The following is a 27,500-nucleotide window of genomic DNA, read 5'->3' on the forward strand; positions in this document are numbered from 1 at the left end:
GCTGGAGCCTATCCCAGCTATCTTCGGGTACCCTGAACTGGTTGCCAGCTTATCGCAGGGCACACACAAGCAAACAACCATTCACACTCACATTCACACCTACGGGCAATTTAGAGTCTTCAATCAACCTACCACGCATGTTTTTGGGATGTGGGAGGAAACCGGAGTGCCCGGAGAAAACCCACGCAGGCACGGGGAGAACATGCAAACTCCACACAGGCGGGCCCGGGGATTGAACTGTCCTCAGAACTGTGAGGCAGACGCTCTAACCAGTCGGTTACCGTGCCACGCACTGCATTATACTGTACTTTATAAAATCGTATAGCAATGCCATAAATAGAATGTAAAGACAAACAGTTTGGCATCATAAGTGATTGCGTGTTGCTCCTTCTGGTGTGTGTACCGTGGCCACCTGGGGGCAGTATAATGCATGCATCCATCCATCCATCCATCCATTTTCAACACCGCTTATCCTGGTTAGGGTCACGGGGCGCTGGAGCCTATCCCAGCTGACTTAGGGCGAAAGGCAGACTACACCCTGAACTGGTCGCCAGTCAGTCGCAGGGCACATATAGGCACGGACAACCATTCGCACTCACATTCATACCGTCACTGAGTGGGAACTGAACCCACTACACCATCAGTGACCAGTATAATACAGTCATACAGATATACAATCCTCTTCCAAAGCAAGAAATTCAATCACAGCTGTCTGCTTCTGACTGATATCAACAATGACCTCATTTCCAAAATTACTGACGGGAAGACGAGATGCTTAAACAAAATGTTTTATTTTATTTTATTAAATAAACCTTCAAACAAGTATTAAAAATTAAACATTTCAGAAAAAACAAACAAAATATTAGTAGGTTCAATTAAATTGGGCTCATTACTTTTTGACTGTCCCTCACACATGGAGATGGCCACAACTTATCTTAATAAGATGCAGTAATGCACAGAGGATAAAGAAAATATCCCTGTGAGGATTGCTATATTGTCTGTCGGCATTTCTTGCTCCACTGTTTGTGTTAAATATCTGTTGCTTAAAAGGTTTATAACACTGATGCTATTTGTTAGCCCATCTATGAAATTTTGCATTGTTTGCTAGCATTAAGTTAAGCTGACGTTCCTAAAGCAAAGCTATATGGTTGTTCGAAAAGTACGAGTAATGATCTTTTTTTTGTTTAGTTTGACAGTAAACTTCAACTGGGAGTGGCATCAAACAGCTTAAAGTATCTTTTTTGAAGAATTTCTCACTATCTGCCAAGCGTCTGCTTGTTGTGAAGTGAGTTGCCACCATACTGCACTCGTATGTATCTAAAATGTTTACTCACAAGTCAAAGCAAAAACAAACAAAAAAACAATCATCCGAACGACGGCCTCTATCTCAAAAAACAACTAATTCGGGTCACCAGCATCTCAAGGCACCACCATGTTGAGTTGACTTGCCTTGAGTGTAATGTAATATCCTCTCCAACAAGACTGGGTACTTGGTGATGCGCTGAGTGACTAAAAGGATAAACTCTGGAATCCCTCTTCTCCTGACCAGTGAGTTATTGCTCTGTTGCTGTAAGCAGAGAGGCCACAATCACGATTTTATGATCCATAGATCTTGAAGGCATACAATAATTTGGAGCTGTGTCCTACTTTGACAAAGTTCTGGAGTTTTTTATTCTGTTGCTGAAGCTCTTTGAAGACATTGACAGCTTCCATGTGGTGACTGCAGAAATCTCCATATACTTGCTTCATCTTTTCAGCATTTTCATCTGAGAACTGAAAGGATGATCTTAATTTTTGTTTTATGGGTGGACAATTATAATATTTTTGCAAATGTGAACATGTACTGTATCTATCATTACCAACCTGCTGAAGCAGGATGTCTCCAATCTGATGGATGAGGTAATTTCTCTGGTTCTCGGGTTGGATGGAAGCCTGTCTGCACTCCTGCAGTGATCCAAAAAGGTTCCTGTGGAAGAGCAGCAAGGAATCCAAGCACGGGAAAATCCGGGCCACGCAATCCCAGTCCAGCTGCAGCTCTACTAGCATGCCTCGTCTGAACACTTCGGACATGACTGTCAGAGTCTGGATGTGGTGAAGTTCTGTTTGCATTAATTCTACAGGAAGGCAGCAAAGTTGATTATGCTTAGTATACAAATGTGAATGTTCACTGATTAACTGAAAAAACAAGGAGCTTTGGGATGAAATGACCCAATGACTCTCAACGAGGTAAACCCAGCCTCACCATAAATGACATCCTGCCGTTTGATGGCGCGCCTGTCGTGCTGCCTGCAGAAGTCGGGACTGACTGCAAGACTCCATGATTCTGCGTCGAGTCCCAGCAGGACGGCTGACAGATCGCTCAGTAGAGGAGCATCAACATCATCTACAAAACAAAGTTTTGAAACTGTTTAAAGTTGACTGTTCTACCAGACGATAAAAGGTTTACACTGGGCTGATGTACCCTGTGAAGTGATTGGTGGGTCGATTGAAGGAGGGGTTGTTGTAATAGGAGTCCCCTCATCAGAATGTGAGCTGTGAGCTGTAGGAGTGGAATCAACCTCCATCCCTGCTGTGTCACTCAGCAGTCTATATAAAAAAAGGGGATATAGAACCTCCAGTTAGCTACTTGAGCTTTGAAGTCTCAGGTCTTAGCTACAAAATGCAATTCGGGTTTTTTTAAGTGCATTTATAAGTGCATAAAAATTGCAATGTTTGATTTTTTATAAAGCTATTTGGACCCTCTGCATTACATAACAATTGCCAGAAAGCTGATTTCTTCGACCAGATCTTTTTTAGAACCATTAAATTAAAAATGACATGTCACGGAGTGAGGGTTATTGGGTGACATTTTTTTTAAATGAAAGGCACAGGATTTTGCTGAAATCTTGTATTCTTACTCAATATCATGATAAAACAAAAGGTATCCTTTAATACTTTAATTTGATAGCATAAACAATATTTATAGTTTAAGTACCACTAAACTGGGCCTTTTATGGAGTTGGCTAAGAATTTTATTACTCACCTTTATTTCAAAATTTCACTTTGTGCAGTATGGCTAATGAAATCTGAATAGTCCTTTAAATTACCCAGATAATTTGTTCAAAATATTTTTTTTTCTAAGAAACATTTTTGGTTTAGAAACATCTGCCTTACAGTTCTGAGGACCCGGGTTCAAATTCGGCCTCACCTGTGTGAATTTTGCATGTTCCCCCCTGTGCCTGTGTGGGTTTTCTCTGGATACTCTGGTTTCCTCCCACATTTCAAAAAGTAGGTAAAATGAAGACTCTAAATTTCCCATAGGTGTGAAAGTGAGTGTGAATGGTTGTTTGTCGACATGTGCCCTGCAATTGGCTGGGCCGCCTTTCGCCCAAAGTTAGCTGACCTACGTGCCAGCACGCCCGCGACCCTAGCAAGGATGAGCGGTATGGAAAATGGATGGTTGGATGGATGTCGAGTGCATTAAGGACAGCAAAATTCATGTCAACGTCACAGAGTGACAGGTTTTATCAGGGACAGATGGCTTCTGAAGTACAGTATATCACAGACACTATTCAAGGTGGCAGCATTCGATCACATGTGGCTGTGGATGTGAGTCACATGTTAAGAAGAAAACATTATTTCTAAGCTGTGTAGCAGCATGGAAAACATTTTTTTGGGCAGAAACCTTGTGTGTTGTGGCAGGTATAAAGTACGGCTATCATTTAATGCTACATTACCAGGTATATATATTTTTTTGTTTTATAGGATAAGGACCTGGGACAACTGTGGCCACTAAAAATATAGAAACCCTCATTCACAATATGCCTTTGAAAATGCCACTTAAAACATTTATAATGATAGTTTTTGCAAGTGTTATGTTGAAATTCCGTTAATAGACAGGGTTGAACTATAGCTGTGAATCCTACCTGTTCTCTAAAGAGACGGAGAGGCTTTTGGAGAGAGGCATGAGTGTTTCTCGCTTTTCTTTGGTTATTGTTGTACGTGAGGAAGCTGGGGAATGTGATGAGGAGGCGAGGGGGGAGGAGGAAGAGTTGTCTTTCAGAGAATCTGGAGGAGACACCAGAACCACAAGATGCAACTTTACTTGTTGTCAATTTGAAATGAATGAATGAAGATTGAAAGCTACAAAAGAAGTGTGAAACATATCCTATCAGTGTAGGAAGATGTCCTCACTCAACCTCTGTGCTTATGTGCAACAAACACATAAATAGCATCCAGGATGGATCCTCCACTGAGGCAGATTAAAATTTAACTTTTTTTAAAACCAGAGTCATACGGGTGAGTCAGGGGACATGGTAAATGGCTTACTTTCAACAAGAGGCAAACATGGGAGGACAGGTAAAAAGGAAAAGAATGAATTAAGGGAGAGGGAGGACATGGGAGACAAGAGAGGGGGACATTTTCTGACTCACTCTGTGGGAGAGACAAGGTCTTGGTTTTCATCAGCAATGCATTCTTCTCCTGCAGCTTCTGGGGAAACATGTCATACAAACTTAACCCTGATGAACAACATATTAGTGCCTTTAAAATGTAATAAGTATTGGGTTGTTGTTTGTGGAACATCACAATGGATGAACTAAGTCTGGACAAAATACATTTTGAAACCGAACAGTGTACACTGGCGCTGTTATTATTTTTCACTGTTCAGAACATCACATCATTCCAGGAATTCCTTTTGTCACCAAGTGTTGGTATTTATTCTTCCAGACTTTTTAACTGCCTTCCCGCCTGCCTGTAAGGCAGGAACTGATTTATTTTTTATTTAGCATTCAGCCTCTGACCGGCAGTGCAGTAGCGCGAGAGAAGGGGAAACAAAGGCAGTGGCTTGCAACATATCGCAGCACACAGCACTTTGGAGTTTCCAAGAAGGACATCTAACAAGGTAAAATTGTGACATAAAACTCATAAAGTTGCATTGGTGAATTGAGATTCTCGTACCTAAATTAAAAATGTAGAAATTGGAAGGGTGGACAAATTGCATGGTGGACAACTGGTTTGCACATCTGCCTCACTGTTCTGAGGATTCAAATCTGGCCTCCCCTGTGTGGAGTTTGCATGTTCTCCCCGTGCCTGTGTGAGTTTTCTCCGGGTACTTCGGTTTCCTCCCGCATCCCAAAAACATACATGGTAGGTTAATTGAAGACTTCACGTTGCCCATAGGTGTGAATGTGAGTGTGAATGGTTGTTTATTTATATGTAGCCTGCGATTGGCTGGCAACCAGGTGTACCCCGCCTCTCGCCCAGAGTCAGCTGGGATAGGCTCCAGCACGCCTGCAACCTTAGTGAGGATAAGCGGTACGGAAAATGGATGGATGGAAATTGGAGGGGTCATTTTAGTATAAGGCTGCAGTAAGCCGCAGTGCGCAGCACTAGTAGTTTTTCGCAGAGGATAAAGAAAATATATGCCTGTGAATATTGGTATAGTCCGTATGCATGTGTTGCTCCACCATGTGTGTTCAAATAGCTGTTGCTTAAAGGGTTACAACCAGAGGTGAGTAGTAACGCGCTACATTTACTCCGTTACATTTACTCAAGTAACATTTTCCAGAAACTCTACTTGTCAGAGTACTTTAAATGAACCGTACTTTTACTTTACTTGAGTATTAATGTGAAGAAGGATCGATACTTTTACTCGACATGCCGTTCGCTACTTTTATTTATTCATTCTTGCGTGTGCGCGTCTATTTTTAGACACCATCTTCGACTTCTGCATAGGGTGCCTGTTGCGAAAATCTAACGGGATAACCAATGTCATTTGACTCCAATTCACTAATCAGACGACATAAGGCAGTCATGACCGCGCACGTAGCCTTCGCGAGGCAATCAAAATGACTAATTTTTCACCAATCAGACGGCACAAGGTAGTCACATGACCGCGCACATAGCCTTCGCGAGCCAATCAAAATGACTCATTTTGTCAGCTGCGCGACTGTTTATTTTAAAGACTCCAAAAAGCAACAGCTTTATCATGCAGCTCTTAAATTGTGACTGCTCAAACTTGGATATTTCAGCCCACTTCAAACTTGAGAAAACACCTTGCGGTAAGTTGCAGATGTTTCTATTGTTGTTTTGGCAGTGGGTATGGCAAAATTAGCACTATCCCTATGGTGTCGCACACGCACACACAATCAATAAGTCTGTTCAGCAAAATGCTTCTTCATGAAGTCATTTAAGTGAATAAAGGAAATAATGTTTCTGTAGGGCCCAATGTATGTGTTGTTGGTTTTTGGGCAGTTAAAAATTGAAACGGTGTCGACTCCCACATATTATTTTATTTTATTCGATGTTCATGTTCTGATTTGAAAAAATTTTAAAATCTGAAGTTACTCACAAGTGACTCTTGAGTAGTTTTTTCATTGAGTACTTTCTTACTCTTACTCAAGTAAATATTTGAATGAGTACTTTTTGCTTTTACTCGAGTCATATTATTCTAAAGTAACAGTACTCTTACTTGAGTGCAATATTTGGCTACTCTACCCACCTCTGGTTACAACACTGAAACATCAATGCTATTCATTATCCCATCTATGGCATTTTGCACTGTTTGTTAGCATTAAGCTAAGCGGACTTTCCCAAGGCAAAGCTATGTGGTTGTTTCAAATCAATAATTCTTTTTTTGTTTTGTTTAGTTTTCCAGTAATCTTCAACTGGGAGTGGCATTAAACAGCTTGAAGTCCTTTTTTTTTTTTTTGGAACAATTGTGCATTCTCTGCCAAATTGTTGCATGTCATGAAGCGAGTTGAGTTCACTGCCACTATACAGCGTTTTTGGGGGAAATTGGAATTACTGACTTCATTACAAACATAAAGAAGCAATGTGAATCATAGGAACAAAGTTAGAGAAACAAAACATTTTGGTCACTGCCAAAACTTTTGGCCACAATTGTATGCTCCATGTGTTTGGATGAGAACCCAAATACCAAGTGCATTTCAAAGAACAAACTAAAATGAATATTTTTGCTCATTGTTTTTGGAGACCAAAGCCAGTGTACGATAATTACCTTTCCGCATGGTGCAACAGAGTCTCGACAGTTCTTATGGACGTTCAAGAGACAGTCTACAGACAAAAACAGACAAAGTTCTTGTTAATTTAATAATTTAACTGATAATAAACAAAATAAGTGGTTTCCAGAGGGCCATCAAAACTGCCAATCAATGTTGACTTTGCTAGAGGGAAGAAAGCTGACTTCATCTCTTCTGTGGACCAAAACATAAAGGCAGCACGTGTGAGGATATTTACATAAACCCTGACAGTTGAGCCACCCCAAGACATAAAACAACACCAGCACCTCAGAATACTTACTGGAGCACTGCAGCAGCTCCTTCCCAGAAACAGACTTATCGCAGGCCACACAGACAGCAGGACCAGATGGAGACACAAGAACAAACTGGTGTCCATTAGTGCCACCGCTCTTGTCCTTTCCATCCTTTCCCTCTTTCCCTTTCACCTGAAAAGGCAGGCCGTAAATAATATGCATTTATCCGTTGAGCTGACATTTACTCCAGTTGATGCCACAGTGTAAAAAAAACAATAAGTAGAGAAGTGGCCAGCTTCCTGCTGCGTTACACCTGTTGAAGTGGTGTTAGGTCAGATAAAGGGCCTTTGAGTGAGCCTCGCTGTTAACTTTGTTCGGTCCACAGGTTCTGCTGTTGTGGTGCTTTATCCTTAGGGGAGCATTAAGGGGGATTTTCTTTGTGTGTGCGAGCGAGGATTTTTTATTTTCCTATCAAACTTTACAAGGAAGACTAAGAGTTCATGTTTGTTTGGTTGACTGGTCGTGTATATGTACATGCATGGCATCATGCTCTGAAACATGTTGTGACTATGGAGTGTACTACGGAATGTGTTTTGGTTCCTTATGATGTTCGAGGAGGTCGGGCATTATGTAAGAGGATATTTTTTCTGTATCCTGTTGCTAAGACCCGAGGAGAGGGAATTTTTCTTCCTCGCCAAATAAAGGCACCCTGCACAGACAACGGCTCCCCGGCACAGGAATTCTGACCCGGCTTGTCTGAGAGATGGTAAACCTTTTATAGCTCCACTTCGGGTGTGAGGCGTTATACTTGGGCACGCTTATTAAATACAGAGGTAAACCTTAACGTGAAGAAATTAGTTTCTACAATGCCAAAGACCTCACCTTGGTTTTGTTGCGAGTGCTCGACATCCTGCTCTTGAGGAAACTGAAGGTCCGGCTCACTTTGTACTTCTCTGACTCAACCTTGGATGGAATTATGTATTTGTCCCACTCTTCATCCTCAATCCTGTTCCAGCATAAACATTTCAGTTAGTCATCAGTCATCACATCACTGGCATCTTTGAAGGCCAAGATGCATACTCATATTATTAGTATTTTTTAATAATATATATAACATTCTACCACAGATTTAATAACTTGGGATTCTAGCATCATGCTGACATGAAAGAATGTCCAGACAGTCTTCCAGGACTCTGCTCTACAGACTATTATTCTTGATAAGATGCTTGGCATGCTTGGGTGTCACTATGGACTCTAGTGAATGCTATTTATAGCATGACCTTGGAGAGATGCAATTAATATCATGTTAAATATTAGCAGCAACTTAAAACTAGTTTCATTTGACACTGGAGGGACAGCCATGGCACAGCGTGAAGAAGAAAATGACATGCAACGTGACATCAAACCAATAAGGTGTCCTAAATTTAGAAGTCATGGTAGAATCCGGCAGTTTCGTATGTGCAGAACAGATGTGGTTAAGGAAGTTGAAGGTGTTGTAAAACCATGTTAAAACAGGTCGAGCCGCACATGCATGGCTGTGAGGCCACTTTGGTGAACACATACTCTTTAAGGAACTCTGTGAGGGTGAGGTGTTGGAGTGATGCGCTGCTCTCCTCCTCTGCTGACTGGGCCCGCTTATGGAAACCCAAAACCCTGCATGATGGATATAACACACCTCAAACCAGGCTGTTTTTTTTTTTTTTTTTTGTCCATTAGAGACAATATGTTAATAATGTCTATTATTAGGCACGGTGGACGGCTGGTTAGATCGTCTGCCTCACAGTTCTGAGGACTGGGATTCAATGCCCGGCCCCGCCTGTGTGGAGTTTGCATGTTCTCCCCTGTGCCTGCGTGGGTTCTCTCCAGGCACTCCGGCTTCCTCCCACATCCCAAAAACATGCATGGTAGGTTAATTGACAACTCTAAATTGCCCGTAGGTGTGGATGTGAGTCTGAATGGTTGTTTGTTTGTATGTGCCCTGCGATTGGCTGGCAACCAGTTCAGGGTGTACCCCGCCTCCTGCCCGATGATAGCTGGGATAGGCTCCAGCACGTCCGCGACCCTAATGAGGAGAAGCGGCTCAGAAAATGGATGGATGGATGGATGTCTATTATTAGAGTAAATGAATCAGGTTTTAAATAGCAGTAAAGGTTTTAGTAAGCCATTTATTATTAGCGACGTGATAACATTGGATGGATTCTAATATTGTTAAGGGAAAGAATGAGGGTTGGTTTCTTCAATGTAGCTGCATTTACTAAACTTCATTTAAAATTATAGGATGATTTACTATGAAATTGCCAATGTAACATCTAAAGTATCTAAAATGTTTCCTCTGTTAGCATGTTATTAGTGGGCAAAACGCATTAGGACATTATAGACTAATGAGCCTGTGACACAAAACAATGACAAATTAACAAAGTGAAATTAATATCCATTGTGTGTTTAAAAAAAGCTTACGTTAACGTAGATTAGCAGATGAAGCACATTCGTACATATTCTACATATAGTGTTAAAATGCTATAGGGTCAAGGCAGGGATGCTGCTGTTTGCTTTGAGGTTATTTTGAGTTTGCAATCAGAGCATATACTGGCCCCTGCCTTGCAAAAGGAAGTTTTCTCACATCCTGCCCCGTCAAACCCCAAACACAGGTCGAACACTGAGGTCTCACACACTGTATACACACAGGCATAGCCATTAGAGTTCATCTCTTACTGCAGGCCAACAGTGATACCCAAAAAGGGCGAAGTCTGTTTTGACATATGAGTAAGGGCCTACACAGTCGAGTAGATCTCATCTCAGCTCATATAGAGAACCATTGCGGTTACCTCTTTTCTCTGGAAGTCTCTGTCAGGTTCAGCACACTCTGCTCTGTAATGAAGAGTGTCAGAGAAAGGCAAATGATTGAGTGAGAAATAAATATGTCATTCAAAGGAAGGAAGTTATTACAAACCGAGTGAACCCAAAGCCACTTTCATCCCATTGGCAGAATAGTGAAAAAGTCTGAATGCCGTACACCCACACACAGACACCACGATTTTAAATGGACGGCATTAAAAATAGAACAGCCAAACCAAGAGAAAAAACCAGAATGAAATGAAATAGCAACCTTGAAACCCTTTATTAGCCTTCTCCAAAGCTTTAAGGTTGTAAAACAAATACTGTAACTATTTTCGATGAGATTATTTTTTAAATTTGAGAACATACATGACATCAAGCTTTGGAGAAAGTCTGTTTTTGATCAGACAGCAATTCAATATAACATATCAGCACTTGCAACTGGTATCCTTTATGAGAATTTCTGGTTGTCACTCCCTCATATCTAAAAGCACAACATAATTTACTTTATGATAGAAATGAATGTCTTGATTCACAGTGACAAACATTAAATTGTTTATTGTTGTGTTTGTTTAGAACTGAGAGGTATATTTATTTGCGCAACATCTGAACTCACATCCAAAGGCCCTAAGAAGCTGATGTCTCTGTAGACTGTATTATCAATTTTGTTATCTGTGCTGTGAGAAATTATCCAATTTCACTTATTTGGTCTGAAAATGTATATTTTTTTACAACAAATAATGTATCGTTGTACATCTATACATGCCCGTGACACTGAGTGACAGACAAAACAATTTAAATGCTTTTCCATTGGCTGAGAGAAGGTACAATTAAACTATGTATTCACCGGTTGCCACTTATACAACAGAATAATAGCGTTGTCTTCAAACAGTCCCATATTTAACACTAAGTACATTTCTGAGTAAATTGAGACGAGATCATTATTAATTTTTTTGTGACATTTTTGTTTGGTGATGTATGGAGAGATTTTTATAATACAAAATATGTGAATGGGCAACAGTGACACATAAATTCAAATTGGAGCCAAAACGTTGCTGGACCACATTCTTGCATTGTACTGGTGAGAAACAGATTTGAGTGCGTTATCATCATGGAGGAGTTTATACTCAATATTCAACCATGATTCCTTGATACCGTTTGTGTGCATTTCTCGATTATCACCAGATTTCCCCCATTAAGAGAGAGACACCTTAATGCCCACTGAAACTCCCGGCGGCATCTTTCTGGCTTCTTGCTGATGTACTTACTAACTTGGTTGAGTCGAGAGAGCGATTTAGAGAGAGATAAAGCCTGAAGTAGAGAACGACCACTGCTGCTGAATGCACCATCTACACAAGATGAAGGTGGCCCTTAATGCTGGACACTGACACATTTGCACACAGAGTTATAGTGTTGCCTTACAGCAACATGTACACTAAACACATATCGTGGATATAAAAAGGTCCACACACCCCTGTTGCAATGCCAGGTTTTTGTGATCTAAAAAAAAAATTAGACCAAGATAAATCATTTCAAAAACATTTCCCAACATGCATTTTGGAAGCTTTTGTTCTGCTCCAATAAAACCAAGGTTTAAATTTGTAGCCATACATAATTCCAAACGGTGGGTATGTTTGACAAACACAACACTGCTCATCACCCAAAGAACACCAAAAGCTACAATGAAGCATGGTGATGGCAGCATCATGCTTCACGATGTTTTTCTTTAGCTGGAACTGGAGCCTTCGTCAAGATGGAGGAAATTATCAACAGTCTTAAATAGCAGTCTAGAACATCTGAACTTTACTTGGGGTTAATCAGAGGCACTTTAAATGGTGGCAGGTGTGTGCTGTCTGACGTTTTACAGTCTGAAGGTGATTGGGTAATTCTGAACTCAGCTACATCCCAGTTATAAGAGGATGCGCACACATTATTTCAGTTATTTTTACCTCCCTCCTTGAAAATATATATTTTTTAATCAACTGAGTTGTACAGGTTGTAGGTCACATTAATAGTGGATTTAAAAAAAAAAAAAAAAGATTTATCTTGGTCATCAGATGAGTCAGCCACTCAGAACAGGAAAGGGTTCAGTCCGCTCACCTTCTGCCAGGTCAGTGATGGCTGCATCTCTGTTTAGAAAGGGGCGTGAGGGCCTCGCCTTGGGGGAGGAGTAGGAGTATGAGCGCAGTCGAACATCACCTTCCTCTGGGTTCTGGATGAGAGTAGGGACAGAGCAGAGGGCAGCAAGCAAACAGCCTGAGAACAGACCATTTTTGCATAACGCTGAAAGACTCAATATGTCTGACCTTTTATCACAGCATTAAGCTGTTAATGGAGTTCATATATCTGCATATTGGTATTTTAGAACCACACTCAAAAAGATTGATCACCCCCAAGTTAAAAAGTTGTACTTTTTGTCCCTAGACACTTTGTTGGAGTAGACAATCATAATAATGTAAAAGCTTAGCTGATTTATCATATAACAGCCAAAAAGTGATGCAATCGGGGAGGTATTTGCAGAAATTTCACATGGAGTGTACAATACCTTAGTGGGCTTTTCTGTGCTGTTGGCGTGAGATTGGTTAAAGTCTGGGGAGCTGGTCTGCAGCTTTGAAGCTGAGCAGCGGTAGGATTTTCCCAGTATGTCCTCTTCTCCGCTATCACACTCAAGCCTTGGGCTGTTAAAACACAAGAACAAATGTGCACTTTGCTGATTCAAAGAAGCCTCTGAAAAACAAAACGCTCAATTATTTACGGGGTCCTTGTCACATCCTTTACATTGTCACAAGAGACACACAGACAATACTTTGCATGCTAGTATGATTTATTTATCACTATGTCAAAATATTGAAATAAATGACCACAATTTACATATCCCTTCAGACACCTACTTTTCCCCATGCATAACAATATGCATTTAGAATCTGCAGTATTAAGCTCTACATTGCGGAGAAAGGAATAAGTTGAAATGTAAAAAAATCCTTCTTTCAGGCTAATGTTGACATATCAGTTTTTTACTTTCACATTAAAGGTGTGACATCCAAGTCAGGATTAAGTTTCTAGCAAGAATTAATCAAAAACCAAAAAATTGTCATCAGTACTGTCATACCTCAGTCCACGGGTCGCCGCTGGCAAGTTGTATCCTCTGCCGTTCAAAGTGGGAGAGACTGGAAGGCTGGTTTGTGGCTGTCGCCTCTGTCCTCCTTCAAACAAACGGAAAGCGGAAGCCAGGGGGGAGGACGGGAAAGATCGAGGGGGAACAAAGGGAGAAGGGGGAGAGGGGGGAGAGCCGTGAAGAGGTGACTCTTTGGATTTCTCCAAGCCTGGGCTTCGGATAGCCCTCTTGACATTTTGCGGCGTGGGCGAGTGATGATTTTTGGGACAGATCTTTGAGTCAGGGGGTGTCATGGAGAAGGGGTCCCAGCAAGGGCTGCCAACATCAGGGGCTGGGCGGGAGCGGTATTTAATGTCAACATCATCCACCTGGAATAGAAAAATGTAGGAATGTTCATGTAATGTATTAGTGTGCAGTATTTGAGCCTTATCCATTTCTTTCGTTTTACCTTTACAAGTAAAAAACGTAATGTATTCAGTTCGTGTGTGTTGTTTGTCAAAAATGACTTTGACACCAGCAGGGGTGGAGCATGGGAAAAGGAAACATTAAAGTTTGGACTATATCCGGAATAAGTGCAACCCCTATTACCTTTGTACACACTTTGTCCATGCCAATGCCCACACCCTAACCCTGTGAGCTCACAAACAAACAGATTTCTTTTATTCAACTTCTGTGACAGATTGGCTGTCTTCCCTTTACCACTGCGTTTGATACAAACTATAATAATGATGCACAACATATATTAGCTCCCACAATATAAATAAATAGACAACAGTAGACACATTCATTGCCCAACTCACCTGGTCCACCACCATGGCGTTAGCATAGACTCTGTCTTTCCCGTGGATCATCGCTGACAGCCTGGCAGCAGCAGCCAAAGTCGGGGACGAGGCTTGGCTCTCGCCTATGGACTGGCTTTTTTCTGCTGGGAAGCAATTTTTCAATATTACATTCAGTTTCTACAGCAACTGCAAAATAACCCCTCACAAACACAGGAAGTGACATAGACATCCTGGGCAACTGAGCGAGCCAAGACTCCATATGAGTATGTGTGCTTGTCTCAAAGGCTCTTTGCACACACACACTCACACACACACACACACACGCGCACACGCAGACACACACACACACACACACACACACACACACGTGAATGGGTGTGTCAGGCGTTGTGCCTAGCATTTGTAGGCTTATTTCTTCTCCCACCCGGCCTTCAGCGTGGCAATGGAGAGCAGATAACTTCCAGTGAGCACACAGTAGCATTGAGGGGAACCTTTTCTACACAGTAGAGCCACTGTGAGTAGCAGCCAGGTTTAGCTATGCGAAAACACCCCTGCTCTTAAAACACACACAGTCTACACAAAACAAAGCTTCTAAACACTGTTTCTGGGAATGATTTCAGGCAGTAGTATTAGTATTAGTTCAGTTACTGGGTAGAAAAAAAAAAAGATATACACAATTAAGCCTTGTAATACAATACTTATTTCACTCCAACACATACATTACAAGAGACATTTTGCTATATTAGTCTGCATTGATACTGACCATCAGGCAAACCATGTTTTTGGAGACCAAACGCCACAATTACAACCTAATAACACCACTGTTCATAAGTTCATAAGCAAGGAGCTGAGGTTTTACACTCAGTGAGGCATTCAGTGGAAAAAAATAATTCCTTACCATGTTCACAACCGGTGGTACAGTACAATGCTCATCGTGTTAACCCACAGTGACAGCCTCCTTAACTTCGTTTTTGTCACGCTTCGAACTAGCCTCACTGTATCGAGGACTATGCTTGCGTCGGTAACCGTGTTCCAAAAACATTGTAAACTCAGAATCAGGTGTCACTCAAACCGCAAAACCCGATAGTTTGTGCCTGCAAGCTGCTGGCACCACACAGTAGGAGAAAAGAAGTCCAGCTTTATAGACTAGAATAAATCAGACCAACAAACGGCTGTGCTTCCTGTCGGCTGAGAGTCCAATAAATCCCACAAGGAGTAAAGCAGACATTGATGAGAGATCCAGATGATTCTTGGTCCATTCATGTCGAACATAAAGGTGCAGATGTAAGTCACACATCTGTATGATATAAAGAACACACATCACCTTCATCAGAACTTCCAAACCACTTCGGTAAATCTGGGAGTACACCATGTGTCCTAAAACCCCAAACATATCCAAAGTTGCAGCCAAAATTAGTACAAAAGAGCAAACAATACTGAGTGGCCAACTGAAACCCTTCACGATCCTTGTATTTGAGAGAGAACATTGTATAGTAGTAAATATTGGAATCCAAAAACAAAACCCTGTAAAGACCCTGTAAAGGCAATTCAGAGATTTGTTTCTCAATACATTTTACATGTCTGAAGATAACTGCTGAAAGTGTGACAAGACTAAGAACTATGTAGTATTAAATTCTGGATGAAAACAATAGCGTTAAACTGTCTTTCACCATTTCATTTTTCTGGCTAAAACGGCATCTGGCCTCCGGCGTGAGTCGCCCCTCCACTACATAAAATTTGTAGCAATACACCATGCAGTTAGCCATGCCTACAACCCGAAAATGCAACTTGCTTGGATCCCCCAATTTCTAGAAGAAAGCGATTACATTAATTTTTTAAGTGAACGTGACGCCGCAGACGAGGCCACTGTCTGTCCGTCCGGCAATGATCTGGATCAATGACAATATTCACCAGCACATTGTGGCTGAAAGTATTATAACTAGAGACGAGCATAAAATGAACACAGAGGCTTACCAACAAACGGCACATACCGCGCCAAAAACGGGCAACACGTTTTTTCTTCTTCTTTTTTTTTTTAAATTTGAACAACTTACAAGACAACCAATGTCACAGAATGAATCATCAGCTTTGGAGATTCAACTGTATTGGATGAGGGTCAAACACTGTTGGAAAGTAGATCACTTCATAAAAACGCATATAATCAATATATAATACATTATACTCATATAAACCCACTTCTGGAACACTGACAGAGGATGCTAATAATTCAGCTGTTGAACCAGGTTCGAAGCCACAGCTGGCTGCTACGGCCTGGATCATTGTGACACCTCTGACCCATTAAACACTGCCTGGCTATCATTACTGTCAGCCACTGGGATCTGTGTTTAACATTAGTTAACGTAGGAATAACAGAGAAGGTGGGATAGATCATATTACTCACACTGTTGAGCGATGTCTGCGTGCAGGTTGCCATTTCAAAGTAGGTTTCATGAAATGCATAGCAGCATGTCAGGCTATTTGTATAGGATTGTGCTGGGAGAAGTTGTATGTGAAGAGAGGTGATATTCAGAGCATGTCCCTGAGTGAGCACTAACCCTATACAGTAGCAGTGCTTGCAGGGCTGAAGAGAGTTAAGACAAAGACGGTAGTCAGTGGCGGGTCTCCAGACCAGGGCAGTTAAACACAGCGAGTGACCCCTCAACCCGTGCACACCCCTGGGAGGGAGTCATCGAAAGGAAGGCAGGGTGGAAAAGGGGGGGGGGGGGGGGGGCAGGTTTGTCACAAGGGCGCTTTCTCAAGGTTCACTCTGTTTGGAGGCTGCTGGGGAACGTTCAACATAAACAGTCGTACCTGTCAATTGGGGAAAGCACTACATGCTTTTGTGAGCACAAAAACATGACTCATCCATGCTTTTCTGCTTTTATGATTTCATTTTTTAAGCACTGCGCTAAACATCTGTCACCTTCAAGAGAGGCCCAAAACATTGGAAGGTGAGTAAAATAATAAGCCAAGTCTAAAAATGGAGACAAAGAATCAAAGCAAAGGGAGTTATTATTTGACTCCAGGGTTTATAAAGAGCTATTTATACAGTAACAACAACTGACCACCGAAATCCACAAACCCACCGTGAGTAACGACACCTGCAGTCAGTCCAAGCCTCACATTGCTTGTTACCGTTATGTTTACATTTCAGTCGACCCAAGAGATCCAGGGGGCGGTAAACCTTATGCGAACAGTTATCAGGCTTATTTAGTGAAGAAATAAATGGATAGGCCTTCACACCTGGAAACACACTGAATTTGATGCAGGTGCACTGGCACCAGACACCCCTAAACTTAATGTACACAATGCACAATGTCGAAAAACACATCGGTAATTATTTGAAGAGTTGTTTTGAGTTCAGCTCCCTGCCACCATATAGCGCTTGTATCTCCTATTTTTACTTGCAAGTCAAAGCAAAAAAAAAAAAAGAAAATCAGCTGAACTACGACCCGTATCTCGTAAGTCGGATGAGTCATATCAAGTCACGACTGTCCTTTGTTTCCAAGAAAGAATAGACTCCGTTATTTGGTAGCCTTACTGTAGTTGTCGACTCTTTGAAAACAGTGTAAGGCTCTAAACATTTATCTAATCCATCTGGAATCTTTTTTTCACATATCCCCTGCTAATATTTTACGACTGTTGTCTCTCCAAAGTTTCCAATAATGTTGTGGTCAGGTCCCAGTCATGTCATATTATTCTTCAGATTGGATCAGTCCCTTCATCCATTCAGTGCCTCCAGATCATCAGGCATCAAAACAATGATAGTTTTTTTCTGTCCTGAAATCTTCTGAACAACACTATTGCCGGACTCCCTGTGGTTGCCTTATTTGCAGTACTTGGTAGTATCACATAATGGCACCATAACCTGCATGTTAATTCAGGTAATTGAACACTGAAAATTAAGCACAGTTCCGTAATATTTGTGTTTTAGCAAAGAACTAACTCAAATTCATGTGTCTAGTGTCTGAATTTTTAATCTCAAAGTGCGTTTTACAGCTGAACTTGTTCACTGTCCAAACTTTGGATGCCGTACGTCCACTTAAAATTCAAACAAGCCAATCATTTTGACTAAGACTTTATATGGTAACTTTGATAGTGGAGTTCATCTTGGTTTTTGGCTTAGTACTACAAGCAGACTGTGTTTATAAAATTTGCTGATGTCAATCTCAATTAAGAGGCAATAACTGAGATTGTGTTGCTGAGGTTTATGGTCGAAGATGAGGGAAAGATGACTGGAGCAAAGCCATGACACGGACATGGCAGTAACTTGAGCTTCTGCTGTGTCCGTTTGAGTGGTCTCTCTCTTCCTGGGAAAACATACTCTTTTGCACACAAGCAGCAGTGTTTTGATGAGTTTATGAGGTCACTTTATGTAGCTCCAGAGGTGACTCAACCACATTGGGATATCCTGTATATTACCTGTAAATAATGTGCATATTAAAGTTGTCACATACGTTTTGCATATCATGGAGGCCAGCAGTCACATGGCGCTGCAGGACTCCACAATGAAACAACAATGTGTGTGGAAGATGTCGAAACTCCCAAAACAGTCAATCAGCCTCGTGAGGACATTTGACATTCCGCATCACACTGTCAGATATCAGGTTACATCACCAGCAAACAAACAGTTATCTCAGTGCGACTGACTGTGTTGCGGTAACTGCTTGTGAATCAGTATGTGTGATGACACCAGACTTAATTCAACTTTACTGCTCCAAAATATTCTTGCCCATTTTCCAACTGTCCCATAAAGCAGTTGCACAGTGAAACTTCGTGTAGACAAGTCATCAGCATGCATTCTAAAAGTTGCACCTGTGCAACGAATTAGATTATTTGAACATTTTCACAACAGTGCGGATGACATCTAGTATAAAGTCTGACAGGACAATAGATTTCTACATTTATAAACATACAACACTCTATTACCTTTTTTGCCGGAATTCTTACGCATCCTCATCCTTGGAAAAGAGGGCCATGAGTAGTTGAAAGGAGAATCTGAGTCAGAATCCATGATGTGCTCTCTTCCATCCAGCTCAAGATTTGTCAAAAGAAGCCTCAGTTTACATCCATTTCCTCATGGCAGAAGACACTGTGAAGTAGCTGCAGCAATTGCTCCTTTTTCCAGAGCCCCACTGTAGACACTCTGACACTTTAGGAGTGAGCCAGCATGTTCCCCCTGTCTCTCCCAACCACCCCTCCCCCTAGAACCCTCCCCTTCCCCCTTTATAAAACTGAACTGTCCAACTCAGACTGAGTCTACCGCAGTCCTCACTCTCCACTTTTCTTTTTCTTTCAGATTTTCCTAAATCGTATCCAACTCGATGGATCTCTATGTCTTTTCACTCATCCACCACACACAGTTTGGACAGAGCGGGGAAGTGAACCCATGCTGGTAGACGCAGTAGGGGTGGTGGAGTGGGTGGGGGGTGGGGTGGTCAGTGACGGGCCGGAAAGAGTGACTGAAGGAGGGAGAGAGACAGAGAGAAAGTCAAATATAGGAGTGACTTCAGAAACTACAGAGAAGACAAACATGAGCGCAGACAGCCGAGTGGAGGTGACTCTCAGACACTGGAGAAATCATTAATGCTGTTAGTTCATGATTGTCTGAAAGATATGCCAGGATGGAACACGCGGCACATACAAGCGAGAAAGCCATTCACTCCAAATGTGCCGGATACCTGGCATCTGAAGGTAGTCCTTCCCGATCACTCCAATGTCTCTGAACCTTTCTCAAAAGCATAGCATGCAAAAATCATGCTTCTCCTTGTGGGGATGGATAAAGGGGGTGCAGACTGCCAGGTCAGCAGACTCACCATGGAGACAACAGTGAGAGCCGTGGCTGTTTTCTTCTTCACTCTTCATGTCCTTTTCACCGCCCCACACCCACCCCACCCCTTTTTTCACCTACTGCCAACTTACAATTGCCCGGCTTACAACAACAGCAGCACAAGTAGGTTCAACTAGATGACAGCGGGAGTGCTTGTCATTCGTGATCGTAATAGCAATAAAAGCACCCCCAAAGGATGCCAAACATGTTGAAAATGCATCTAAATGTTGGACTGCGATAGTAAAAGCATATGAGACTTCTGAGGGCAGAATGCATCCTGGTAATGCAGTGGGAAATAGTGCTTGAGCGGGGGTACCGGGGGTGGGAGTGGGGTTGGAGCAGCGTTTGGCACTGTACTGGCGCACATTAATGCCGGCTTTGTGGGATCTGTGTGAGGTTTAATCCTTTTTTTCCGCTCTCCAATTAGATCCCTCAGCTGGGGTCGGAGACTCTTGTTAGCATTTTTGGCATAGCGCTCATCATCTGCTATCGCTCTGCCAAGCTATCTGTATCATAAATTGTGTGCTCTTACTCTCTATTTCACTGTCACACACCATTCTCACACCACTCAACTCTCCTCTCCCCGGGGATCTCGACAAGCTGCTGGAAACAGCTTTTGGGAAAGGCTTGGCAACCCCCATTCAGCCACAATCAGCCCCTTTTTCGTACCCTTACACCCCTTGCTCCCTTCAGAGCACTCTAACCCTGCATTCTCCCTCCCGAACACTTGCACACACATGCATGCACAACCATGACTTATTTCTGCAGATATATTGAGCAGAACCCCTTGAGGATGAATTGTCATTTGCTGGTTGTTCACTAAACTCACATTAAAATGCTGACCCAGTGAGAAAGGAATTGGGGGAATGGGTGAATGAGTCTGTTTGTGTGTGTGTAAGTATTTGGGGGTTAGTGTGTGTGTGTTTCTTTTGAGTTGGGCATTTGAATTTGGGGGGCATTGGAAGGGCAAAGATGGGAGTAGAATGAGGAATGGAAAACAAGGGGATGTGGTTTTTTTTTTTTTTATCCATTTTTAACCAATATGCACACACAGACAACCTTGAACCTAATTTGGCAGTTTTTGGCAGTTGTATTTAATTCAGGTCCATCACTTGAAGTAGGTTTAGATTTTAGGAGAAGCTTGTCCCAAGAAGTACAGGGAGAATATGACAGCTACATTCAACATTCCTCATCCATTTGCTCTCATTGCTGAAGCTCTGACAGCAAAGATTCAGTCTGAGTATTTACTATATCCATGTAGCGTGACATAAAAAGACTGGACTGGTGGAAAAAGACATTTGTAGAATATGAGATGAATTAAAAGCTATAAGCAATAACAGAAACGTGTTTAACTGTCTGTGCTATTTATATTTTTATTCATTCAGAACCTAATTGTAGCTCTTTTTCTAAAAAGGCATTTAAGAGATCCGCTGAAGTCACAGGCGGCGTGTTCAAAGAAGGCGCAGAATTTTTTTTCACTATCTTCAATGAGCAGACACACACATGCAGAGAGAAAAATGGCAAAAGCATAAAGCATGGAAAACAACACCAGCTAGAGGAAGTTCAAATTGCAGACGTCCAGTGCCTAGTGTTGTAAAGCCCGCAGCCTCAGCTTGTAACCGCGACATTCTTACACTCAGGCATCACTCTGCGCACCAGCAAATCAAGCCAATCATTAACCCACAGGATGTTCCCCCTCTCAAAGCCTTCCCCTTCTGTCTAATAGGAGATCCGAAGGAAGCCACCTACAGCCACATCGTTAGGATTCATTTGCGATCCAGAACGTGCTGGCAGGAGTAGGACGACTCTGGGTTGGTTACAGGAGCGCTCTCTACATGCTATTTTATAAAAATCCTTTCCATGTGTCCTGACTGCGGTGAACAAAGAGTGACAAGCATCCAAAAACTCTAGAAGAAAGAGGCCGGGGGGCTGAAATGTGATTTGTCAAACGTTTCCTACTGTTTAGCTCATTCAATGTTTGGAAGCTACTCGGACACCTAAAACAACAGTAGCCACATTTGTATCCATACCTGAAGCACCACAAGCTTTGAAATAATAGTATTCATACAGAGAAATATTCTGAAATGGAACATCGACTGTTATGACAGCTTAACATTAAAAGTAGGCCTTTTACCAGAGTCAGACTGCTCATCTTCTTGGTCCTCCTGATTGAGGCAAAACATCAGTGGTTCCTCGAAGTCCTGTCCAGAGAAAAAGTGTTCACCGAGCAGCACGCACATTTCCACAGTGAGAGTTTTCCATCAGGTTACAAGCATTCCTCTAAAACTTAAAAAAAAAAAAAAAAACTCTGGCTAAGTACAAAAACACAAGTGTTTGGCAGCGGCTTGTGTGTGTGACAGCGACTGAGATCAATTAGGTAACCATCTGTAGGGTAAACAACAGGTCCTACAGAAACATGAAACACACTCACAAAGTGAGCTATTCAAGCCAACTGTGCCAGGTGGTGCCTCCAACACCTTAACAATGACACTAAAACAATGTGGAGCATTGAGGAGCAGAGAGGAGGTGGCGGTGCACTTTACACTGGCTGATGCAGATGTTCAAGCAAAGAAAATATGACATTTCTGGAATTTGAAATTAAAACATAGAATAGCAGTCCCCGACCTTTTTTGGCCAACGGACCAGTTTCGCGCAAAGCAATATTTTGACAGACCGAGAGAGAAACAAATGAAATCAAATCATTAAAAATACAACTCACGATTACACTGAATGAAGTTGTTGTAATTTGTGGGACGCCTGCACTTTTTTCTCTTCAACAAGGAGGTCACATTTTCGAAAAAATGGGAGACAATGACACCCAAGTGTGTTATGTCAAGTCTGTTCAGAATTTCCTGAAATTTTGGTCGCCGGGATTGAAGAAAATCCCCCAAAAAACCCCGCTTTGCAGAGACAGACACGTACTGAGGAAAAAACACACTGGATTGGACCTAATATTTTCTTTAAAATATATCGAATTTTAAACAAATGAGAATGCAACATCAGCAAAGAATAGTTAGAATTAAGGAAACAAACGGTGATTTAAAAAAATTAAATAAAATCTTGCATTGCCAAATGAAAAAATCTGGATGGAATCCTATTGAAATAATTGTGGCTTTGTTTCTCAACATGTTTGCTTTCTTTTGTATTAATGATTGTGGCCTTCATTGATGTGCAATTGTCCATGAGTTCCTTGTCATCTGCACACTAATCTGTATTTCGCTCCCCACCCTTAATCTCTTCTTCAGAGGGAAACTCCACAAGGGGGCGCTAATTCCCCATTAAAACGGCAATGATTGACGATTTGACGCCATCAGACAATACAAAACCATTTCACGGGGCATTTTTCTAAATTATTTTTGTGTGCTTTGCCAACCCCAGCAATGCTGCCCTGTGCAGCTGCACATAATGCACACGCCAGAAACTATCAAGGGAATCATCAGCAGTGATAAACTTGTGTTTTAAGTAGGACCGCTGATAGTCTCTCTTCTATGCGGCTTTTTCTTAGAAATTGCAGGTGCTTCTTTTTTTTCCTCATCATTTGGCCTTTTCCTCTTTGTTTTTTTACAAACTTTTGCGAGCTTGTAGACTAACGTTTTTGACTCGTATCAAGACTGACACAAACGGTTTGACTTGTCTACAGAGGAAATCAAAAATCATACTTCTAAAAGTATTTTACTTTTGATCAATAAGGTATTTTTTCTTCAGTCTCTCTGTGCGAAAAGGTACCAAATGGAGCGTGGTTGTTGTAGATGGCTCTCCAAATGTTGTTACAGTATTAAGGAACCAGTAGTTTCCATACTTTTAAAACATTATATACTGGAAAATAAATCATTATCAGATTACGGTTTGGTGGAAAAGAGATTCTGTATTTCCATTTTTGTTTTGTTTTGTGTGTGAGTTAATGAGGCTATATTTGTACTTACATTATCGTCTGCAGCTGAATTATCTCCACTCATATCAGGAAAATGTCCTACAACAAACACAAGCTGGGATTTTACTTGACAGAAGCACGTGTTCTTTTTCTAATAATGCATACATCCATCTTATCATCTATATTGCAAGCGGCACTTGACTGGAGGTTTATCATGGGGTTTATTTGCTGTACATTGTTTTCATTTTTTGCCCAGTCAGCTGGTATAGGCTCACTCGTGACCATAATAACATCAAGTGCTATAGAAAATGGATGGCTTGATGTATTTGTGTGTCAAACTAAAACATTAAGGATTGTTGTCTTGTAACGAGTGCTGGCGCTATTTCCGGTGTTATTAAGTGATCACAGTGGTCCTTAAAGTTCTCAAAGGCAAATAAGGCTAATTTCTTTGAAATTAGGTCACATGGAACACTTCTATTATTCATATTTTCTTCCTTAAATGGTCCCATTTCACTTTGCAGTACTTTTTATTTCCACATGAGGTCAGTCAATTCCTATCAGCGCCACAAACCCAGCAGAGAAAAAAAGTGGTTCAAGGATGCCACATGAAGAACAGTTAAGTCTGGAAAGAAATCTTAACTTTGAAATTCCACTAACCATACGGATATGGATGGGTTACAATACCATTTTCTGCAGGATCGTCCACCAATTGTTCTTTGCCAAAGATGGTCTCTGTCCGCTCCCTTCTTAGTGCTTTAATCTGAGGGAAGAAAGGTACATCTTAAATACAAAAATAATGGAAGGACCTCCTTTACAATTGACAATAAAGCTTCTTGAATTTTAAGATGCACAATTATTTACTCAAGTTTAACTACACAAAGGACACTACTAAAAAGCAATATTTTAAAAAGAACTGCCACCCATGTCATATAAACATACAAAGCGCGCTTCAGATCCAATAACACTTTCAAGACAATATTAGGGAAAAAACAATCCCACTGACCTGTCTGAGGAAGCCCTCATCTCGAAGTCTGTTTCTGAGCAGCTGAATGTCAGCATGCCGGCTCTCCTCTGAGCTCCACTTCAGATTTTGTCGGACTGTCAGTGTCAGATTCCCCGTGTCATGACAGTACCTCAGCAAACGGGAGTGATCTGCCCACACCTGAGATTGTCCTGCGGGAGGTGTGGCTAGAGGGTTGGGTGGGCTGCCATAAAATTAGAGTGTTTTGTCGTTTGAAAATGAAGACAAAATACTGAATTATACATTTTAATATGCAGTTGGTTGAAAGCTTATTTAAGAGTGTTGGTTGAGGTACCTAGTGTGAAAGTTTTGAATTACATTCTATTAACAAAATTCGAACTGCTCTAAGTGCTAGAGGACTCTGCATCTTTTTGCACAACTGTCCCAAAAAAAAAAAATAATAATAATAATAATAATAATAATGTACCGGCATTACCAGATAACTAGCAACCCTTTATTGCTCAGTGACTGTTTTTCTCAATGTCTTTATGTCTCAAAAGTGTTCTCTGTCAATAAACTGTATGTTGTCGTACTAGAGCAGCTCCAATTACCGGAGACAAATTCCTTGTGTGTTTTTTGGACATACTTGGCAAATAAAGATGATTCTGATGATTCTGATTCTGATGGTGACTGACTGTGACCTGTGTTCAGCATACAAAAACAACTCAGTGTGCTATAAATGTGGTGTATGGACTGTGGAATAGATTACTGACAATTAGGGAAGATACTTTACATGCTTTTACAAACTTTTTTTGTGCTTTTAAGATCTGAAGTACAAGCACTGTCATGTTGCAGTTCAGTTTTTCAGGCCATGTAAACAGTTATGTCAAGCTTAACCAAAGATTTATGGATACTGATTTCCCCAGATTTTTACACAGAACATCCCTAACAGGTGTTTAGTTTGTGTACACGTGTCAATGTACAGTAATAGTGTTTTAAGAATGCAAATGACCTAGATGCGTGGTTGTCAAACCTTTTACGCCAAGTACCACCATCATGGCCAGCATTAATATATATATTAGTCATATTAATATACAGGGTTTAGGGGTGCTGAACTCCTGATCCCTCCCCCACTTTATAAGAACTTGACCAGTCACTGTTTGAATTGATTCGAATTGACTTTCAAATCTTACTGTGTGAGGAGCTCCAGCAGTTCTCTATTGCCTGATGAGTGTGCTAGCTGCAGCGGTGTGACTCCCTCTTTGTTTTGAAGACTGATAGACATCAGACCTCCGGGTTGACAAAGCAGCAGCTCGGCCAGTCGACACAGTCCCCCTCGCACAGCCAGGTGGAGCAGAGACTCTCTGGGGCTGTGATCTGTGATAAGAAGACATTAACATTCAGTGGTACCCATCATGTACAGTAACCAATCAGGGGAGTGATAAAGAGATTCAATTGTAAATTATATGATACCAAAGTGTAAATCACCAAAGTGGAACTGTAATGGTGATGATCTCCTCTTTATGAACTACTTCTGATAATAATTAGCCTACGTGTCACTGAGTGATTTCTTCTATGGCCCAGCACTAAATCTCTCTGGCCCAAGTGACCCACTTTAAGGCAACAAAATATTTTTAACCAAGTGGCAACTACCTCCTATTTTCTTGTCAGCTATCAGCAGTCCAACAGGATGCGTAACTCTTGGTCTTTTCATGACAACCACTTATAAATCTACACACTGAATTTTGAAGATTATCATTGTGTACCATCAACTCGTCTTTTCAAGTTTCACTTTGGAGAGCAGTAAACATGACGTCTACAGCTGCATACTTCAGCCAAGAAGAACCATATTATTAGTTGACCTAGGTTTTCAATGATCATGAACTGGACAGCATTATATCAATATTTATTATTCATTAGGTGTAAGATACCCTCATCAAAAGTATGAAAAATAAAATCATGAAATATTTTACTCTGTGCATTGAATCTACATGAGTTTTACTTTTTGGATTAAAATACTGAAATAAATAAATAAACTTTTCAACGATATACTAATGAGATGCAGCTGGAGACCACTGCACCAACACCTGACATAACCTTGGTTATGAGTAAGAAAAGAAACGTGATTACCTTTTGACAGTGTCAAAAAAGGCTGAACAGTTGTATTCTCTTATAATATATTATGCAGGTGCACCCAGTAAAGAGTTCAGTGAGCATACATTTACAGAATAAAACAGCATAAAAGTACTACTGGTGTGGTAGCCAGCAATGAAATCTGGCCCAAAACATACACTGCGTGAATGCAGAAATGAATAAGCCTTTTAATATTACTCCCACATCATTCAAACATTAAGTCAATATTAGCATTGCTCTTTCAATTGTGTTTAATAGTCTAAAAAGCATAATTCAAACACTAAAAGGTTGACAAGTACAAACCCCTAGTCTGATAAACTACAGACATTTAGAAGGAGACACGACATGAAACAGGCAGCCATAATGACATTAGCCTGAAATCTAGTTTGTTATTTATGCAGTGTAGGTGGGTGTAAACCACAATTGAGTTCATATGAACAGACGGTGGCATCTAGCAAACATGGTGGTCAGCGCACAAGCCACATACAAATTGAGCTTCGCCTCAGGCAACGTCCAGATGGAACGGCTCTATTAACCACATTAGAAGCTGCCTAATTAGCTATGATGAATTCAACAGAAGCACACGTGAGTATGATCACTTCCGATTTCAGTCCGGTGAGCATTCACAGGAAAATGCTAACGATGGTTGAGAAAGCCTATGGGAGTGCTTGAAGGGAACAGAGTTGAAGAGTTCAGCTTTGCAAGTAAATTCTTGCAA

General features: G+C 41.3%; 1 protein-coding gene across 12 annotated transcripts in view; it reads right to left on the bottom strand.

Moving 5' to 3' along the window:
• Positions 1–27,500, bottom strand: part of LOC133475112 (rho guanine nucleotide exchange factor 28-like) — a 53,305-nt gene that overhangs the window by 10,475 nt on the left and 15,330 nt on the right. For 4 of the 12 annotated variants that reach the window (XM_061767523.1, XM_061767522.1, XM_061767519.1 and 1 more), the window contains exons 6-27: positions 25,843–26,026; positions 24,692–24,893; positions 24,346–24,448; positions 23,741–23,787; positions 21,952–22,018; positions 14,006–14,130; positions 13,200–13,573; positions 12,636–12,768; positions 12,191–12,302; positions 11,359–11,439; positions 10,081–10,123; positions 8,819–8,908; positions 8,138–8,261; positions 7,303–7,447; positions 7,001–7,056; positions 4,413–4,470; positions 3,906–4,047; positions 2,462–2,586; positions 2,243–2,383; positions 1,864–2,114; positions 1,648–1,773; positions 1,450–1,567 (exon numbers count right to left, since the gene is read on the bottom strand). In XM_061767523.1, coding sequence (XP_061623507.1) covers positions 1,450–1,567; positions 1,648–1,773; positions 1,864–2,114; positions 2,243–2,383; positions 2,462–2,586; positions 3,906–4,047; positions 4,413–4,470; positions 7,001–7,056; positions 7,303–7,447; positions 8,138–8,261; positions 8,819–8,908; positions 10,081–10,123; positions 11,359–11,439; positions 12,191–12,302; positions 12,636–12,768; positions 13,200–13,573; positions 14,006–14,130; positions 21,952–22,018; positions 23,741–23,787; positions 24,346–24,448; positions 24,692–24,893; positions 25,843–26,026 — 2,847 coding nt within the window. Of the gene's footprint in view, positions 1–1,449; positions 1,568–1,647; positions 1,774–1,863; positions 2,115–2,242; positions 2,384–2,461; positions 2,587–3,905; positions 4,048–4,412; positions 4,471–7,000; positions 7,057–7,302; positions 7,448–8,137; positions 8,262–8,818; positions 8,909–10,080; positions 10,124–11,358; positions 11,440–12,190; positions 12,303–12,635; positions 12,769–13,199; positions 13,574–14,005; positions 14,131–18,916; positions 19,170–21,951; positions 22,019–23,740; positions 23,788–24,345; positions 24,449–24,691; positions 24,894–25,842; positions 26,027–27,500 lie in introns of those variants that run through there. The other 8 variants (XM_061767521.1, XM_061767520.1, XM_061767518.1 and 5 more) reach the window with 8 other exon arrangements.

Source organism: Phyllopteryx taeniolatus, chromosome 3, assembly GCF_024500385.1.
Source record: "Phyllopteryx taeniolatus isolate TA_2022b chromosome 3, UOR_Ptae_1.2, whole genome shotgun sequence".
NCBI lineage: Eukaryota > Metazoa > Chordata > Actinopteri > Syngnathiformes > Syngnathidae > Phyllopteryx > Phyllopteryx taeniolatus.